The 20,658-nt window shown below is 39.7% G+C and overlaps 1 protein-coding gene across 1 annotated transcript in view; it reads left to right on the forward strand.

The window, feature by feature from the left end:
- Positions 1–532: 532 nt before the first annotated feature.
- Positions 533–20,658, forward strand: part of LOC100967682 (uncharacterized) — a 292,562-nt gene continuing 272,436 nt past the window's right edge. Inside the window, exons 1-7 of the mRNA XM_055107357.2 lie at positions 533–643; positions 769–1,072; positions 5,652–5,811; positions 11,301–11,479; positions 12,180–12,241; positions 13,978–14,037; positions 15,405–15,702. Coding sequence (XP_054963332.1) covers positions 589–643; positions 769–1,072; positions 5,652–5,811; positions 11,301–11,479; positions 12,180–12,241; positions 13,978–14,037; positions 15,405–15,702 — 1,118 coding nt within the window. The 5' untranslated portion in view covers positions 533–588. The remainder of the gene's footprint in view (positions 644–768; positions 1,073–5,651; positions 5,812–11,300; positions 11,480–12,179; positions 12,242–13,977; positions 14,038–15,404; positions 15,703–20,658) is intronic.

The raw sequence follows: 20,658 nt of genomic DNA on the forward strand, positions 1-20,658 counted from the left end.
TCTTACAGTGGTAAGAACAATGGCATAACACCATTACCTAACATTTACAAATATATGTAGCATCATGTGAATAAATTTTATTTTTAATTTTTTTTTAGAAAGGAACAATGTTAAACTCACAGAAATGTTCCAAGTATATGATAAGTACCACCTTCCCTAACAGAATTCACATGAGAGTCTTTTGAAGACCTGAGAATTGTAGGGTCTAAAATTTTACTATGTGTTTCCTACAAAAAAGAATATTCTCCTAAATAATCCCCATACACCAATGAAATACATTGCTCCATCGACTCCCAAGGAATATTTCAAATTGTCAAAAAGAAACCAAAAAATGTTTCCCATAACAAAATAGTCCCCAGTAGAAACACATTCTCTGCAGAAAAATTTGAGCTACCCTGATCTTACCTGGGACACGTGGGAACACTGAGCTGGTGCTGAGTTACTGAGATGCGCCAGCTCTGCAGCTGTGCCCAGCCTGCCCCATCCCCTGCTCATTTGCATGTTCCCAGAGCACAACCTCCTGCCCTGAAGCCTTATTAATAGGCTGGTCACACTTTGTGCAGGAGTCAGACCCAGTCAGGACACAGCATGGACATGAGGGTCCCCGCTCAGCTCCTGGGGCTCCTGCTGCTCTGTTTCCCAGGTAAGGATGGAGAACACTAGCAGTTTACTCAGCCCAGTGTGCTCAGTACTGCTTTACTATTCAGGGAAATTCTCTTACAACATGATTAATTGTGTGGACATTTGTTTTTATGTTTCCAATCTCAGGTGCCAGATGTGACATCCAGATGACCCAGTCTCCATCCTCACTGTCTGCATCTGTAGGAGACAGAGTCACCATCACTTGTCGGGCGAGTCAGGGTATTAGCAGCTGGTTAGCCTGGTATCAGCAGAAACCAGGGAAAGCCCCTAAGCCCCTGATCTATGCTGCATCCAGTTTGCAAAGTGGGGTCCCATCAAGGTTCAGCGGCAGTGGATCTGGGACAGATTTCACTCTCACAATCAGCAGCCTGCAGCCTGAAGATTTTGCAACTTATTACTGCCAACAGTATAATAGTTACCCTCCCACAGTGTTACACACCCAAACATAAACCCCCAGGGAAGCAGATGTGTGAGGCTGGGCTGCCCCAGCTGCTTCTCCTGATGCCTCCATCAGCTGAGATTGTTCCTCAGATGCAGCCACACTCTGATGGTGTTGGTAGAAGGGGACATGAAGTCACCTCTGCACCCTAATTCTTTTCTCTTTCTCAGCACCAACTGCACAGACATAGCAATGCTTCTCCTTATTTAATAAAAACAGAGATCATGACACCTGAGGAGTCAAGTTTATGGCTTCAGTTGGAAATCATAATGCAGAAGAAGCCACTATAGATATTCTAAGCAGGAATAGTCTTAATACAGAGAATTAGAATAAACTACTGAAGTCTAAATAAAATGTAGAGATGAATCTCTAAATTTAATGCTTTATTTGCAGAGAAATATTTGCCAAATGAGGCATACAGGAAAACTCAGTGGTCTTCAGTATGTTGGAAGAACAAAGAAAAAGTCAGTGTTCCATGAAAAAGGGAAATATTACCTATTGCACTTTGAGAAAGTTCATTGGCACTAGGAAGGGTTGGGAGCTGGCAAGCTCAGACTGGTAAACAGTGGTGGACAAAGTGAATCCTAGAGTTATATCAAGTTATCTCAGAAATTGTGGATAAATTTGATTTCAGGTTACAATAAGCCAAAGCACTGAAGGTTGCAGAGAATTTTCTTACTGAAATACCAGGGACTTGGTGTAGATCCTGCAGCTCACCGCACAGAAAGCCAATCTCGAAGACAACAAGTATTGCCAAGGAATAGGCTTTAATCAGGTGCTGCAGCCGAGGAGATGGGACGCCATTCTCAAATGTATCTCTCTGACAAAATAAATTAGGGGTTTATATAGGAGGGAAGAAATGTTGAAAACAGGAATTAGGGAGGGGTAAGGAAGATAATTTGGTCAAGAAGAAGCAGGAAGTCAGTTATGCAATCACAGTGGGTGAAGGTTCTGATGTCTCACTGTCCCGATTCAGTGATATGTAAGTTTCAGCTTCTTAATAGTATCTGGGAGGCCTGATGGTTGGTTTACTGAAAAAAGGACTCAGGTAAGACAGATGTAACTATCTTGAGTTTTAAGACGGGGAGGGAGAGACAATTTCTAAGTTTATTCAAAAAACCATAAACCTTAGTTCCGTGTGATAACAGGGCCTATTTCAATTGCATTCCAGAAGCAATATTTTGCACCCTGAGTGCCTTTCCCCACTAGGTTTCTTGGCTCTGTTGGGTATAACAAGAATGAACCAATGCCTATGATTAACGTTCAGACTACAACCTTTCAAAGACAAGGATACAGTAGTCAGGAAAGTTGATATTAGAGGCAGGATTCTCTGGTTCTCCCTCAGAAAACAGAATGCATCCACCCCTAAAGTAAGGGCTTTCTAACCATGTGGTCCTCAGTCCTGTCTGGAAGCGTGCTGATGCTCTTAGCTTCCTGCAGCATCCTTCCAGGTGTTTCTCCAGTCCTCACCTCTGTCCTTGTACCTGTCTTAGTTACCAATGTATAATATTGAGTCTTCCTTTTCTGATTTCCAAATCCCATGGGAGGAACTCTTATTGGGCAACTCTATAGGACGCAAGCACAGCAAAAAGGGATATTTACACAAGTTAAAATGATTTTTACCTCAATGAGGCCATTTAAATAAATTATATTTGAAGCCACATGTTGAAAACACATCCAGCTTTATTTTCTTATTAATGCAAATTTACATTTGCAAATACTTTCAGGATTGTAAAGTTTGAAAACATAATTATTTGTTCATGGAATGATCAAACCCTTCTATAATTAAATGGAGTAAACATTTTCTTGAAAATATGTACTCACTGAAATAAAGGAATATATTTAAAATGTGTGAAGCTATGTTAGAAATTATTGGACTTAAATTCAACTGTGCAGTTTGATTTGGGATGTTGTTCGCTCCTGTGACCTGCCACAAGACACTTCTGTCATGTGCAGTCACTGCTGTTCAGCCTTGTCCTCAGACAATTCATATCTGTAGGCTGAAGGTGAGCTCAGTGCCCTGCAGAGGAACGACTCATCAGAGCCCTTCCTTGGTCAGCCAGAGGATTGTGAACGTGAGCATCCATGAACACGAAAACAAATGTTTACTGTTTTCTGTCACTGAGTTGTGTATTTAACCAGTTACCAATCATTATGCATAAAGGCTTACTGATACAGTATTTATACCTCTACCTGTATATAAACATATGTATTTTTTTCTTAAATTGGTGGTATAAATGTGAATATTTAGTAATCAATTTATGAAGTTATTAAGAGAAAATTAAGAACAAAATTAAAACTAGTATTTCAATAAAAAATTAAAATTTACCTTATTTATGGGAAAATGTGCATATATATAAGATACATAGAAGTGAATATATATTTGTTTGATAAAATGTTGGCTACAAATATATATAGTATTCATATTTGAGCACATTTATTCTATTATGTATGCAATACTCTTGCTACAGAAAATTTCTTTGTAGCCTTTATTTTTAAAACTTTACCAAATAGTTGTTCTTACCTAAAATATTTTTCCAACCCAGTAGAGCTCCGAGGGTAGGACTAGAGCAAATTTTGACTAATGTTGAATATTAACCGTTGCATCCTATGAAAGTCTCCATTATGTTCATGCCTACAATGATGATAGGCCAAATAGAGTTCTCACAACAATGCACGCTGGATGGAGTCACATTAGTGTCATTTTCAAAGAAGCACTGGAAATGTAAAAATCCTAACCGTGGGTAAACTGCAATGGTTACATCTGATGATCCCATTGCAAGATAACAGCAGTTTAATAAATATTGGCTGTTGGTTTTGACAGATCATCAAGTCTTAAAATAAATGCAACAGGCTGATTTCAGACAAAGTCATTCTGCAAAAGCTATGACCAGACATTTCAAAAATGAGCCATAATAAAAAAATGCTTTCCAAGAGAATATTAAGTGAAATGCCATTAACAAGCAGGGGCTTTTAATAATCAGGATGATTCAACACATGGACTTCAGTCAATCACCTTTCCCAGCTTCCCCAGGTAGCCTCATGAACCAATGTTAATAAGGTCCCTGTGGGGACTCAGTAATATGAGTTTCAACTAACTGAGATGTACAGGGCTACTGGCTCTTCTGAACACCTAATTTGCCAAGAAAACTGATGCCTCTTGAACCCTTAACATTGTACCACACATCAGGGCTCAGACTAACAGCTGGTGTCAGGTGATTCTAGTGGACCTCATGCAACATGAGGAAGGCACTGGTTATTTGCAATATATGAATTTGCCTTCTTTTTCGGTTATGTTTCTGCATAAAATATTATTTGAGGATTTTCCAAGTGTTTTCATGAGAGTCAGGAATTTCTTCCATAATATGGCTTTGGATCAAGCAGTTTATTGATCTCAAAAAAAGTGAAGCAAAGTGTAGCTCATGATCTTGTCATGTGCACAGGTGCAGCTTACCCTATAGATAAAGAAAAACCCATTATTAGTCAAGCAACGCTGGCACACAAACTCTTGTGCTATTGCATTGTTATGCTGTCAGATGTGGTGGAGGCTCTGAAACACTGTTACTCTCATAAACAGAATATTTATATATTGAAAATGAGCTGTAGACTCATCATTATTATGCCAACTGAACAGCTTGAAATACTCTATTTCTATTTTCTCAGGGCTGTGGTTTTCTGGCTGATGGTTCTTAATCCGAACAGTTGACATGACAATTATTCCATGAAATTGGAAGAAATGATATGATAAGCATGTGACCATTCAGACTCAATACAATACTGGATAAGTTGTCAACACAGGGCGTTCAGATGTGTGCTGGGGCCATAGATCTAGCCCATATAAAGCAAGAGCAAACATAATTGACTTTACATATTTTAGAGAGGAAGTACAGAAAATATGGACCCTAGGGGACCTTCTGGAATCTTTCTATTTATTGCCATTTCCACTGGTAAAACTCAGAGAAGATGTCAACAGCCATCAGGATGAAGTTCTAGGGATCACAGTCATGTGAAGCATTACTTGCACTTGGATCTCCAGTGAGGCAAAGGGAAGATGAAACACATAGTGGGATGTGGAGGGGTAAACACCAGAGACAGACACCTGGTCAGCTTCAACGTTGAAAAGTGTATTTATTTTTTCTCTTTAGTTTTATCACTGAATCATTTGGACCTAAGAAAAGTGGTTATGGCTGGTTAGGCAGAAAGGTGTTTATTATCATGAATTTAATGGATTGAAAACATTTGGGGAAACCAGAGTGGAAGCTCAGGCAACTCCAAGTACTCCTTTTGCTATTGCTTGACCCTCCTCGCCTCCATATTTTCCACAGTCAAGAAAGATACTCTCATTTTATAGGAACCTGGCAAGTGAAGATATTGTGCCCACAGGACTGTGCTGCCTGGCTGTGACTCAGACCAGGAAAATGAGCACATTTGAGTGAGATCAGGCATTTCCCCTCCCTCATCTCAATCCAAAACGACTCTGTAGTAACACATCTGATGGGCAGTCAGAGAAAGGGGTCAGATTTCTAGCAGTTGATAGTTGATACCAGAGCTGCTGTCCTTCTGGGGGCAGTAGTGAGAAGAGCCGCTCTCTCTTCTGCTGCAAGAGACAGCTTGAATGTGGAGTCTCAGGCAGCAGGAGGAGCTGCCCCGACCTGTGCCAGCAGTACGATTCTTGGAATTGTTCTAGAGGCTTTGACTGGAGCCTGTTCTTTAAGGCTTTTCAACAATTTGTAAGGAATTTAATAACCTCTAGTAAATCCCTTTTTGCTTCATGGATTTGACATTTGCAACAGGGAATATACGCAGTCCGCAGTGACATCATTCACAGCCTCCTTTATTCTTGCTAAATATAATGCTTTCCAGGTGGACCTGCCAGAGGAAGCTCATATGAACAACAATCCATGTCACCAAAAATGCAAGACAAATAAGCTCGGGAAAGCCACTGGATTCTTACCTAGCTGCACTGTCCCCCTGAGTCTTTTTTTTTTTTTTTTTTTTTGGTCACCTTAGTCAAAAGCATGAACAAATTTGACAACTTTGAATGGAGCCCTTTGCAACGGTAGCCTTGGAATCTATTCAACAATACATGTCCAAGGCATTTCTTTAAGACCTTTAGAGCCTGCTTGCTCGATGTAAATCCAGGTGTCCACTATTTCTAGGCATGCTGACTGGAGTCTGTGGCAATGTAAAATTGTCACTGGGTGCACCAGACTTAGATTTTGGAGGCAAATGTTTCCTGAAGCAGCCACCATTTGTGCCTCTTTTGAATGGCAACTCCTTGCTTGCTGTAGGAAACTGATAGGGCCTGAGTATCTCAGAGCTAGAGGACCAGGAGTGACATTGCTACCTTAACTACAGATTCTCACTTTGGTGCCTACAAACACAATCAATAAAACTGGACAGGCCCAACAGATCCAAATTACTAAATGGAAATGTTACAGTCAGAATCAGCCCTAACCAGGATGCCACAATACCCATGTGCCCCATAAACAAATGACAAGCTTGCAAGAAGGGAACAAATGACCCACAGGGGACAATTCAGCTTCTCCTTTGGCCACATAGAGTCAAAGATTCAAAGGCATGCCTATGTCAATATGGCATGGGGCCCTGATGATTGTACAAAACACATGCCAGTGGGTCCACCGGGTGTGGCCACCATCCAGCCAGGGGATGGCATCTTTTGATTGACACTAAACATGGCCATTCTGCCCAATGGGCCAAACTACATGCAATGATGGCAGCCATGCAGGCTGCCCCTAACACTATATTTTGCTCCATTTCCATTAAATCATGGGCCATTTTCAACAACCCAGTCATCTGGTCAGGAAAACAGCAACTGAGCGACTGAACTATTAAAGGATCCCCTGTGTGGAGAAAAGGACTATGGCAATAGCTTGCTTCCTGGACTGCTAAATATATGTCACTCTATTAGATGCTGGGGCTACCATGGCCACCCTTGAGAGGAATTTATGTCATATTTTGGATACTCCATGAGACTTCACTCTGACCAAGAAACAACCTCACTGCCCAATCAGCGTGACAATGGGCACATTCTCATGGAACATAACGGATGTTCCATGTAATTACCAACACCCAACACTGCCTTCTGTACCTGGATAAACACCTCAGGTATCCTAGAAATATAAGTAGAGGTGATCCTGATGCAGGCTCAATGGCTGCAGACAATGGGGCATCTGAAAGATCCCCCTTTCACCTCTTTGGCATCTTAATTTCTTGATCATGGGATCCTAGACTAGGTCACTGCTTTTGGGGGCCTTATCCTCCTGCCAGTGGTAGTAGCCTTCCTTGGACCAGCAAAATGTACTCTCACTATGGCTTAATAATCTGCACTGAGATTGTGTAAATCAAGGTGCTTCGTCAATCTGAAAAGATAAACCTCTGCCTCCAGTTTGGGGGAAATTGGTGGGCATAGGAAATATGCTAGCTTTACTAAGGGGGATGTCTAGGTGGTGGGGTAACTGCAAGACAGTTCTCCAATGACCTTGAACTGACTTAGTTCTCTCCACTTTCTTGATTATTTTAAGAGTTCTCAAGAATAATTGTAGAATGTGCTGGAATTGTAACATCCTGAGATAGAGAGGAACTGGCCAGAACAGCCTACCTGTGCTGTATTCCAGTTTCTCATAGAATGGAATGTCCTTAAGCACGTTAGCCCTGTGCGTCTCATTACCCCAGGATATAAAACCCAGAGTGTCTGCTTTTCCGGGTTCCTGAGCTGTGATGCAAGCGGGGTACACACAGTCGACTCTATCAGCTCCACATAACTTTCGTATGCCTTGGAGGACTGATCCATAATGAGTCCAAGAGTTTTGTGATCCCTTGCTGCTTATCTGTAATAATAAACCCCCTTCATGTAACTTGCTGTGTGGGGGTGTTGTGTTCCTCGCGCTCAGGTACGTTGGTAACGAGTGTACAGTGAACCTGCTTCAAAGACATCACTGACATAGAGGCAGAACTGGAATGGAGGTTGCTAGGGATAAGGATAGAGGAAATGGGGGGAGTATTGTTTAAGGGGTATAGATATTAGTTTTTATAAGACGAAAAGAATTCTGGAGACAGTATCGGTAATAATAGGAGAACATGTGAATATGCTTAATGCCACTGCACTGCACTTTTAAATATGGTTAAGATAGACAATTTTATGTTCTCTGTATTTTCTACAGTTAAATAATTGACATCTTTATTATAGTATTGTTAGCTCAGAAGACATTGCTTTATTTTGTAATTTTCTTAGCCAATGTTCATAAATAATCACTTTGTGATGCCACTATTCACAAATTGTATGTGTGTGTGTGTTTGTGTGTGTGTGTGTACACATGTGGTCTCCCTATGTTGCCCAGGCTGGTGTCAAATCTTGGCCTTACGTGATCCTTCCTCCTTGGTCTCTCAAAGTGCTGAGATTACAGGTGTGAGCCCGAGCACCCTGCCATAAGAAACAATTTATAAGACATTTCATAGGGGACTTCTTCAAAATGTATATTTCATTGCAGCCACCTCCAAAGCCAATCTCCTAAGCCATGTTTCTGTATACAAGGGCACTTCTCCCTCTGTGATGTCACATCCCCTCAGCATAAAGTCACACAGACACATAGGAGAACAAGGCAAGGAGTCAACCCAACTTTATGAGTGGAAATCACTGCAAAGATCTGGCATTAATAGGGTTTAGGTGTTGCAGCACTTCTCCACTAGCAAAACACCCTCTGATTTGTCTTCCTGGATTGTTTTCTCAAAGGTTTCCTAATATTTAATGCTAAAGGTGAGATTAGAACCTTTTTATCCCGAGTCTAGCTGAATGCTATTTCACTCAAAATGTATTGTCTTAAGGAGTATGATAATAAATATTGAATAATGCCTGTTACTACTACCAACATTCCCTTTAGATCTCCTGTTATCATCCTAAATATCATTACTTAGAAAAAGTGTTTAAAAGGGGGTTAAGACAATATTGATCCTGTTTTCAATATCCTGATACAAGTCAAGCACCCACAAAAGTCAAGGAAATTGTAAGGAAAACATGACTTAATGATCATTAGCCATTCTGGTCACTGTTGAGTGATGATTAAGAAAAAGTCTTAAAAACAAGTAGCTGAAACATTGAGAACTCTCATCAATTCTGGGCTGAGATGTAAAATGGTATAACCACTTTGGAAAACAGTTTGACAGAGTATTAAACACTTACTGTAAGACCCAGTAACGGCACTCCTAGGTATTTGCCTAAAAGAAATAAAGAAATATTCATGCAAAGCCTTGTATAATGCCATTCGTGGTAGCTTTATCCATAATGGCCCAAAGTGGAAACAACCCACATGGTCATCAGCAGGTGATGGGATACATTGTGAAATTACTACATATTTAAATACTCAAAAGTAAAGAGTAACACATCACGAGGACACAAGGCGACATGAATGAGCCTAGGAAACAATTATGCTGCACGAAAGTCACCAGCCACAAAAGAACATGTGCTATATTCCTTTATGTGAAATTCTTAAAAAGATAGTGGAATCTATACTAACAATAAGCTGACTAAGGATGGTCTGTTCTGTGAGGTGGAAGCAAGTTGATTCCTGAAGAGTAGGACAAAACTTTTTGGAGTTACAGAAATGTTATATGTATTGATTTTGCTTCCAAGAATGTATTTATTTATTAAACCCAACAGTACACTTAAAATCAGTGTATTTGATTGGAATCATTTTTTTCAATAAAATTGGTTAACAGTGAATAGTGAATAATTGCAAATCCAATTAAGTAACATTGTCTTCACATCTTTTATTCTTGCAGTGTCCTGGAAGCTACATGAGCCAAAAGTTATTTCTGGGAGATAATCTCAGCCTAACACTAAAGAACTGTGTATCTTCTGGCAAGAGCTCACTTTTCTAGGTATTTTTGGATTTTTCCAAGAATTTAAATATATTTCATAGGTTAAATCAAAATGGTAGGCTTTTAATACACATTTCTTATTTATATCAACTACAATTCTAAGCAATAAAAAGTCATTAAAAATTGGTAAAGAATTTAAATGCGAGGAAATATTTTTTAAGTTAGGGGAAGAGATCCAACATACCTTATAGTTCATATACATTTTTCAGAAATTAAAATTACCTATCAAGAGTTTTTATAAAAACTGTAACACTTTTTACAATGTGTGTTCACTAAATGTGCAGATATACAGATGGATTGCATTTTTCTTTTTTTCTTAAGATATTTATTTTTATATTCACAATGGATATCAGCTTTTAATTTCTTTGTTTTGTTATGTGCATATTAATTTTTGGACTACAGGACATTATGACCTCCTATAATAATTCTGAGAGTATTTTTTATTCACTTGAATCTTTGTGTAACTTTGATAAGTTCCATGTCACTAACTACCAAATATAAAATTGGAGTTTTCTGTCTGGGTAAATTTTCATTACAGATTTCTTGTTACTTTTGAGGCAAGAGGTAGGCAGGACTCCGCTCTGGACCAGATGTGAGGCTGGCCAAAACAGAAACAGGGTTCTGAAAGGACCTCTCCATAAGACATACCCACCAGTGCCATGAGAGTTTACCATTGCCATAGAAACATCCAGAAGTCGCAGCGCCTTGCCATGGCAACACCTGGAAATTCCTTCCCCTGCCATAGCAACACCTGGAAGTTGGGGCAACACCACCCATTTTCTAGCTATTTCTGAACAACCTACCCCTTAATTATCACATGATTAAAAGTGGGTATAAATGTGACTGTAAAAATGCCCCTGGCTGCTACTCTCGGCTCTCTGCCTATGAATTACCCCTGCTCCGCAGGAGTAGTCACAGAGCTGTAACACTGCTGCCCCATCAATAAAGCTGTTTTCTTCTATTACTGGCTTACTCTTACATTCCTTCCTGAGCAAAGCTGAGAACTTGCCTTGCATCAGTATTGAGCCAGCCACTCACCACTAGAGATGGTGAGAAGCAGCATTTGATGTGGCAGTAAGACAGTGGAAACAGCGAGAAGCAAGACAGCAAGAGACAGCAAGAGATGGCACTTTATGAGAAGACGGACACAGTGATCAGCAATGGGCAAGACAGCTATTGGAGAAGTGGCAAGACAGCGATCAGTGAGAGAGGATGAGACGGTGATCAGCGCTACAGCAATCAAAGCTACAGAGTTGCTAACATTGCAGAGCTATTAACACTAGCCAAAGGCTGTTTTAAGAGCCATCATCTTTCCTGACAGGTGGTGGAGCCCTGGGGATGGGCAAGTGGCCACAGAGCCACTGCTTCATGCAGGCCAGCCGCTCCGTGCTCCAGTCCCCCCATAGGAGCCCAACCCACCCGAGCTGGGAAGCCTGGAGAGATCTTCATGCAGGCCCCATGTCAGACACTGCTTGGCCCCATTTTGGCTCCTGCACAACTGTAAGTGTCCCATCTACCCACCTGCCTATATCAGATGATCCAGGAAATAAGGCCTTTGGCTAGATAGTCCATTGGAAGTCCCCCATAGCACACCTGACTACATCCTCATTGCTCTTTCTCTTAGTCATTTCTCCTCTAATGCCATTTTATTTATCCATCAGCCATTTCGTTTTATTTTCTGCCCCGATGTATGTGTTTGCTTTGCAGTTTTTTCTTTGGGTCCCTGCTAATTATGTTTGTGCAATTGTTTAAGGCAGGACACTAGGATGTAAGAATTCTCCTGTTCTGTTGACTCTAAGAAGCCAGAGTCACATTGTTCTGTGGCCCCAACCAGGCCTTTGGGGCTCATTGTTGGCCACCCCACTGAGGCTCCAGGATTTTCTGCACTGGTCAGCCCCTGGATACTCCAGGGTTTCCTGGCATTTGGTGTGGGGACACTCATAGGCTGATACTCGGGTATTCTGGGTTTTCAGCATTTGGTATTTTGGGCCACTATCTGGATGCTCCAGAGTTTTCACCCTTGACATTCCTCCTTGGATTGTGCATTGGAGGCTTGCCCTACAGGAATCTTGGTTTGCCTTTTCTTGTTTTCTGCCCTAAAGTTATCGTTTTCCATTATGGCATTTTGTTTTCTTATTGTCACCTTACTTACACTTTTTCTTCTACACTTTACTTAATAAAAATATTGCTTAAATCCCAGTGCGGTGGCTCACGCCTGTAATCCCAGCACTTTTGGAGGCCAAGATGGACGGATCATTTCAGGTGAGGAAGACCAGCCTGGCCAACACAGTGCAACCCTGTCTCTACTAAAAATACAAAAAAAAAATGAGCTGGACGTAGTGACACACACCTGTAATCCCAGCTACTTGGGTGGCTGAGGCCTGAGAATCACTGGAATCCAGGAGGCGAATGTTGCAGTGAGCCAAGATTGCACCCACTGCACTCCTGCCTGGGTGACAGAGTGACAGTCTGTCTCAAATAATAAGAAATAGAAATTTAAAAATAAAAAATAAAAATACTGTTTGAGTCATATTTTGTTCACTAACAAATGCTTATAATCCATTTTCATAACGTCTGGCTACCTATATGTATACCTTCTATGCAGGAAGTGGAAATCTGGGATGAGAACAATGATGGCCCAGTCTCTTTCCCTCTTGTTGGACTTAGAAAAACTTCTGTGTCCAGTAGAAATCCTTGTTAGACATGGGGACAATGGCGAGCATCACAGAGGACTTGCCACTAGGGTGTCTATTAGGCTATTGGAGCAAATTCAAATTCAGCTTAAAGAAAAAGAAACTCATTTTCTATCACAACACTGCTTGGGTTCAACACAAATTAGAAAACCAAGAGACTTGTCTTAAACATGAGTCCATACATTATAACGCTATTTTACATTTAGACTTATTCTGTAAAAAAGAAGAAAAGTTGTCTCTTGTGTACATGCTTGTGTGGCCCTTTACTCCCTCCTGTTATTAGCCGGGTGTGGTGGCACATGCCTGTAATCCCAGCTACTTGGGAGGCTAAGGCAGGAGAACCACTTGAACCAGGGAGATGGAGGTTACAGTGAGCCAAGATCGCACCACTGCACTACAGCCTGGGCGACAGAGCAAGATACTGTCAAAAAAAAAAAAAATTGTAACTTTGAATTTTAAACATCTATTTGACAAGAAATGCATAGTTCCTTCTCTTTAAAATAATGTAATGTTTCTTTCAAGAATAAGCTTGGTTTGATGCCTCTCTCCCCAACATGATAGAAGTGTAGCATAAATCTATGAAAAATTCCATTTCCCTGTGCCTACAACCACTACCTGGGATTGAAAACTTCTTCCCTTGCTCTAGTCCTTTCTTCTACACCTACTTCCACATCATCTGTGACTCAAAACAATACTTGTCAGGAAAGATCCTGGAAAGAGCAAAAAAGACTTCCTTAGAGGTGTCAGAGATTCCTGTGCCACTATCTGTCATCTCTAGAGGGGGTTGTGAGTATGAGGAAGAGCAGAGCTTGTAAATTTTCTACTTGCTTTCACTTCCACTGTACTTCCTAACAACAACAACCACAGCAACACCCATAACATCACAGGACAAACCTCTGCTACTTCCAAGGCTTTTGTCTCAGTAAATCTTCTCTACCTCCATCACAGCAGCTAGAAGGTTTGATACTCATACAAATAGTACTGTAGCTTTCTGTTCATAATTGGAAAAATAGACAAGACCCAATGTAATACAGGCTTTCCTTCAGCCAGTTAGTGTTCAGTTTTTGGATCACCATTGCACACATATACCCAGCATATGTCTAATATATATGTAGAAATCCGTGAAGCAAGAGTTATAATAGCTTGTGTTTCCTATTGTATTGTATTTTCCTCTTACATCATCTTCTTCTTTGTTCATTAAAAAAAAAACTTGTTCAAGTAGGTCTAAATTAATTATTGGATCATAAGTAGATAAAATCTTTTATTTCATAACACATTGACCCGATGAATATGTTTCTTTGCCAGACATAGTCCTCATTTCCAAGATAACAAGCCTGACAAAATTATACTGGAGCAAGTCCACAGGTAATGATGGTAGCTTTTCCTTATTGTCCTGGGGCAAGAATAAGACAAAAGATAACAGGGTAGAATAAAGATTATGTAAGAAAGAAGGACAGCAACAGGACATGGAACCTTTTATAGAGTAACATTTTGATAATGGATGATGAGAAGTAATGCGTTAGACAGGGATGGGTGGGAATGATTGAAGGTGTGAGTACTTTAGCACAGATTAAGACCAAATCATTAGGATTTAAAGAGTTGTGTAGAGTTAGTGAAGGAAAAGCTTAGAATTAAATTTGGCTGTGGATAAAACATTCTTGGATTAGATTGAAGACTCTTTTCTGTGCCAAGTAAGTATATTTATGATAATGATGATGACTGTAGTGCTGAATATTTAATCAATAAAAACAAAATTAATTGCCGCATACATAATGTCCTGAATACTATTGTAAATGTTTTATCTTATTTTCTTTAAACTGTCTACAGCACTGTAAGGTAGGTACCAGTATTGTCACAGTTACACAGATATGGAAACCGAGACACAGGGAAGTTAAGTTACTTGATCAATTCCAAGCAATCGGCAAGCCATGGAGCATCTATGTCAGGGCTGCCAGGACATGTGACTGTAAACAGAAGTTTTTCACTTTTTAACTCAAAGAGGGTATGTGGCTGGGTTAATGGAAAGCTTCAGGACCCTCAGAAAACATTACTAACAAGCAAATGAAAGGTGTATCTGGAAGATTAAGTTTTAACAGACTCTTCATTTCCATTGATCCAATAATGCACTTAGGGAGATGACTGGGCATATTGAGGATAGGAAGAGAGAAGTGAAAACACAGCCTTTTATATTGTTCTTAACAGGCTTGTGCCAAACATCTTCTGGGTGGATTTAGGTGATTGAGGAGAAGAAAGACACAGGAGTGAAATTCTGTGAGCACAAGGGAGGAGTTCTACACTCAGACTGAGCCAACAGACTTTTCTGACCTGACAACCAGGGCGGTGCAGGATGCTCAGTGCAGAGAGGAAGAAGCAGGTGGTCTCTGCAGCTGGAAGCTCAGCTCCCACCCAGCTGCTTTGCATGTCCCTCCCAGCTGCCCTACCTTCCAGAGCCCATATCAATGCCTGGGTCAGAGCCCTGGGGAGGAACTGCTCAGTTAGGACCCAAAGGGAATCATGGAAGCCCCAGCGCAGCTTCTCTTCCTCCTGCTACTCTGGCTCCCAGGTGAGGGGAACATGAGGTGGTTTTGCACATCAGTGAAAACTCCTGCCACCTCTGCTCAGCAAGAAATATAATTAAAATTCAAAGTAGATCAACAATTTTGGCTCTACTTAAAGACAGTGGGTTTGATTTTGATTACATGAGTGCATTTCTGTTTTATTTCCAATTTCAGATACCACCGGAGAAATAGTGTTGACGCAGTCTCCAGCCACCCTGTCTTTGTCTCCAGGGGAAAGAGCCACCCTCTCCTGCAGGGCCAGTCAGAGTGTTAGCAGCTACTTAGCCTGGTACCAGCAGAAACCTGGCCAGGCTCCCAGGCTCCTCATCTATGGTGCATCCAACAGGGCCACTGGCATCCCAGCCAGGTTCAGTGGCAGTGGGTCTAGGACAGACTTCACTCTCACCATCAGCAGCGTGGAGCCTGAAGATTTTGCAGTTTATTACTGTCAGCAGTATAATAACCAGCCTCCCACAGTGATTCAACATGAAACAAAAACCTCAAGAAGACCATCAGTGTTTACTAGATTATACCAGCTGCTTCCTTTACAGACAGCTAGTGGGGTGGCCACTCAGTTTTAGCATCTCTGCTCTATTTGGCCATTTTGGAGCTCAAGTTCTCAAGTCCAAAATTACTTATGTTAGTCCATTACATCATACCATTTCAGCATGGCTATTACATTCATTTAAACGCATTTTATAAGGCATCTCTGTTTATGGCATCACAAAGAGTTTAATAAATCTTCTGTGCAAGAATAAACGACAAACACACTTATAAATATAAAGCTGAAATATCAAAACTATTTCAGCACTCTGAAAATTGGCAAAGCATAAAATAATTAAGGATGCATATTCTTTATAGAAAAAAAAGTACTAGTGCTTTGAGTAAGGACAGAAAATGTCTGTAGCCTTTTGCCTGTGACAGCACCCTTCTATTCCGAGCTCAGTCAATATGAATTGCAGAACTGGAGTTTTACCCATGTGAGGATAGCAAATAAAACTGGCAGCTTGCTGCCAAAGTGGGTGGACTTGAGTAAAGCCAACGAGTGGGAAATAATTCTTCAGTGTTTCCAGCTAAACATGGAGAACACCATAGGAAATGAACAGAAAAAGCCCACAGCTTTGCTAGTCCAAGATGATGCCTTGTTTGGGGCAAGTAGCACATCTGCTGATAGTAAATAGCAGATTCCTGGATAAGATAGACCCATATTGCTGAAATAATCTCTGCACATTTTCGTAGTGACCTAGAAGTTATAGATATGAGTGATGAGAACTAGGAGTTTCCGGTGCAAAGTAAAACCAGAAGGAGGTAAGAACTAGCTGCATTTTGCATGCAGTTTGCTTTTTAAACTACACACAGATGGGTTGACAGAAGATAGATTTATAACCTCCAGATATTTGAGCAAAATGTCTCAGATCATTGGTGACCACTTTGCTATGCAGATACATGTGTAGTTCCTATAAAATCAAACTAAATATTAATATTAAGAACAGAAAGAAGCAGAGATATCTATGGTCAAACGCCACGTGAGATACAGATTTTTCTATATCATGCATTGAAAATACATTTAATACATCTAATCCACTTAACATTATGCCTCAGCCTATCCTATACTAAATATGCTCAGAACACTTACATTAGCTTACTGTTGGTCAACATTATCTTACACAAAGCTTATCTTCCAATAAAGTGTTGAATACCTCATGTCATTTATTGAATACTATATTGAAAGAGAAAATAGAATAGTTGTATAAATACTAGAATTTCTATTTCTACTTGAATGCATATCACATTCACACCATCTGAAAGTCAAAACATTATAACTCCAACTGTCATAAGTCAGGTACTATCAGTAAGTTCAGACAAGAAACTAAGAAGAAAATTAAAAAATGATCAGAAAAACAAAACAAATTCCAGGCCTGACATGGTGGCTCAAGCTTGTAATCCCAGTACTTTGGGAGGCTGATGCAGAAGGATTGCTTGATGCCAGGAGTTCGAGACCAGGCTGGGTGGGCAAAATAGTGACACTCTTATCTTACAATTAAAAAAAAAATAACAGAGAGTGGTGGCATGCCCCTATAGTCCCAGCTACTCAGGAGGATGAAGCTGGAGAACCCCTGGACCCCAAGAGGTTGAGGCTGCAGCAAGCTATGATCACAGCACCACACTCCAGCCTGGGTGAAAGAGTAAGACCCTATTTCTAAAAAAGTTAAAATTAAAATAAAAAAGCCCAAAATCTAAAGATAGCCACTATAATATGCTATCAAAAATGTACAATTTTTAGTTTAACAACTTCTGGAAAAAAGCAGAGAAGTATGAACAATATTAAAGGAATAAAAATAAAGCAGCTACAGTAATAACAACAGAAAATAGTCAATGAAAGCTAATTCTATCTTGCCCCAATTATTGGATTTAGCAAAGACTACAAAGCAGTTAATATGCAGATGTTCAAATAATTATGTTTAAATCTATGATCATTGACATAAAAAAGAAAATATTAAAAAAAAGAAGATTCGGCAAGTAGGGCCTCAAGAAAAGACATGGAAAATATAAAAAATGACCAAATTGGAACTCTAGAAATGAAAAGTACAATAAACCAATTTAAATATTTGTTAGCTAGGTCTAATAGCAAATTGAGATGGCAGAACAATCAGTTAACTGGAAAATAGAGGTATAGAAATTATTGAGTCTAAAGAAAAAGTTTAGAAAAAAAAGAAGACTTCAGAGATTCATAGCTCAGAGTGAAGAATACCAACAAATGTATAATAAGAGTCACAAAGGAGGAGAGAAAGAGAAAGTGGCTGAGAAAATCTTTGGAGAAATAATGACAAAAACTTTTCAAAAGTAATAAAAAATTCTTAGATGAAAAAATTCAATAAAAATCTTTTAGATAATCAATAGGAATTAATAACTGAACACATTATATTAAAATACTGAAGACAAAGAGAAAATCTTCATTGAATCAAGAATGAAAGCAGACACTATATACAGAAAAACAACAACATAGCCATTGGCTGAGTTTTCATCAGGACCAATAGAGGCTAGAAGGAGTGAAATGTCATATTTAAATGCTGAAAGGAAAAAAAAAAAGGCAACCAGGAAATCTATATCCAGTGAAAATACCCCTCAAATCTAAAGAAAATGCAAAAAAATTCTTTGATAAACAAAATACATTCATTCATAGCAGCTATGTCTTACAAGACATTTGAGAGAAAATCCTTCAGAATCACAGGAAATGACATGAGACAGGACCTTGACTCCTCTGGAAGAAATGAAGGCCTCAAAAGTTGTAAGTAGCAATACCAAGTCTAAAAAGATAAAAATACACTTAATGCTATTTATATAAAGTTCAAGACAGGAAAACCTAAATGATTGTGTTAGATTTCAGAAAGACAGTTACTTTTGCTGGGTGGGAGGGGTGATAACGAGCAAAGATTGTCCATGAGGGAAGCACAAGGGAATGTGAAATACTCTATCATTCCATCCGGACAATGAATTATACATAAACTTTATTCAGTCGAACATTCAAGATTTACACACTTTGGTTAATTTATCAATTGAAATAAAACTAATAAAAACCAAACCTAGACTCTTTCACACTTACCAGTAATCACAGTCAAGAGCCCAGACTAATTTGGAATATTATTATTATTATCATCACCACTTCATTACCCTTTCTTGACATTTATACTTTTTATCTGGCTACAGTTTGACAGCTCCACCTCTGGCCCATTCTTTTGGAAGACCCCATAGCCATAGAGGTCAGGTAACATCTATGGAAGACTCATAAATGACATGATTGATGGGTATTTAGCAGAAAACAAGTTGTATGTATCACAGACTGTCCTATGCAGAGGGTACAATACATGTCAGTGAGAGAGTCCCACTAGCACAGAAAAGAAGTGTGAACTAGACCTTCAGAATATGGTCCAGATTTTAGAGTTCGTCAGATGAACACAGATCAAGGTGTCATCTCATCTGGGTATGGGAAAGTGAAATGACTGCATGTTCTCCCCAGATCAGCGGCCTGTGTCTTTGGAGACGTGTACACGAAACTCACATTTGTTCACATCCACAGTCACTTCCTGGCTTCACCCATAGGAATAATGGTCTGGCTTCCCAGTTATTTAGGAACTCTGCACACAGGCCGTCACTTACTAAAACGACAATTAAAAACAGTGACTTTCGTTAAATGTATATCAGTAGGTACATCCTGGAGGGAAAAATGAGCTGAGGGGATATATTTTAATATCAAATAAAAAATCACAACCTTGTGACTCCTTTCCCTTCCCATATAATTCATTATGGTTGTACTGACATTTCAGAGTATCAAATGAGCCTTATATATTCATCCCTATAGCTTTGTCCTTCTCCAACCTGAGCCCACGTTTGGGCCATCCAGTGAAATCTGAGTACACTTGTGAGATGATCACTGTCCAAGCAGGATTGCTGGGGCAACTCACAGGCAGCTCCATGCTGAGTCTCCCCTCGAATTGCCAGCATCACTAACCCTGAAGGAGTGTCCTCCTGTCCTCCAAACCACCCAGAGCACAACCTACCGTGCCATGATTTCACTGCCCAACTCAAAACCTCATCACAGATTCCACTGGCTCAGAGACAAAGTCAGGTCCCAGGCAGAGGCTGGTGTGGGGGCCTAAGAAAAGCCATCATTTCATCAATTTTTCTGTTAGAAATTTCCAAGGATGTATAAGCTGAATTTCTATATATAGTTACTATCTTAAAAATAAAAGCTATTTGTAATATGAGAAACATAAAACATGGGAAATAATTAAAGCCCATAAGAGCATCATATAGTCAGAGACTCCAAATTCACCTAATCTAATTCTGAGCTCCCTGCCTTATGGTCCATCTCCATGGTGTCTATGTGGTCCACCCTTATCAAATATATGTTCAAAGAATTATTTTAACCTTATATTATATAACCTAATTATAATAAAAGACTTAAAAAGGAATTTGTAAAGACAATTATTCAACAAATAGAGGCTCTCAAACAGAGACAAAACTATGAAAACAGGCTTACTGGGAAATCTAGAAATGAAAAGTACAACTCCATTGAAAAATGTATTAGATAGACTCAATAGACTCTTGTGTCAATTTAAGATGATACAAGAATCAGTGACCTGAAAAACAAGTCAATAGAAATGATCTCATATAAAGAAGGAAAAAATTATAAAGAAGAATAAAACCTCAGACATTATAGGTCCATGTGAGCAATACCAACAAATTTGTATTAGGAATCACAAAGGAGAAGACAGAAAGAGGCTAAAAATGTGTTCCCATCTTTATGCCCATGAATATCCCATGTTTAGCTCCCACTTATAAGTGAGAACATATGGTTTTTGGTTTTTTGTTTCTGCATCTGTTCACTTAGGAAAATGGCCTTCAGCTGCATCCAAGTTTCTGCAAG

This window comes from Pan paniscus, chromosome 12, assembly GCF_029289425.2.
Source record: "Pan paniscus chromosome 12, NHGRI_mPanPan1-v2.0_pri, whole genome shotgun sequence".
NCBI lineage: Eukaryota > Metazoa > Chordata > Mammalia > Primates > Hominidae > Pan > Pan paniscus.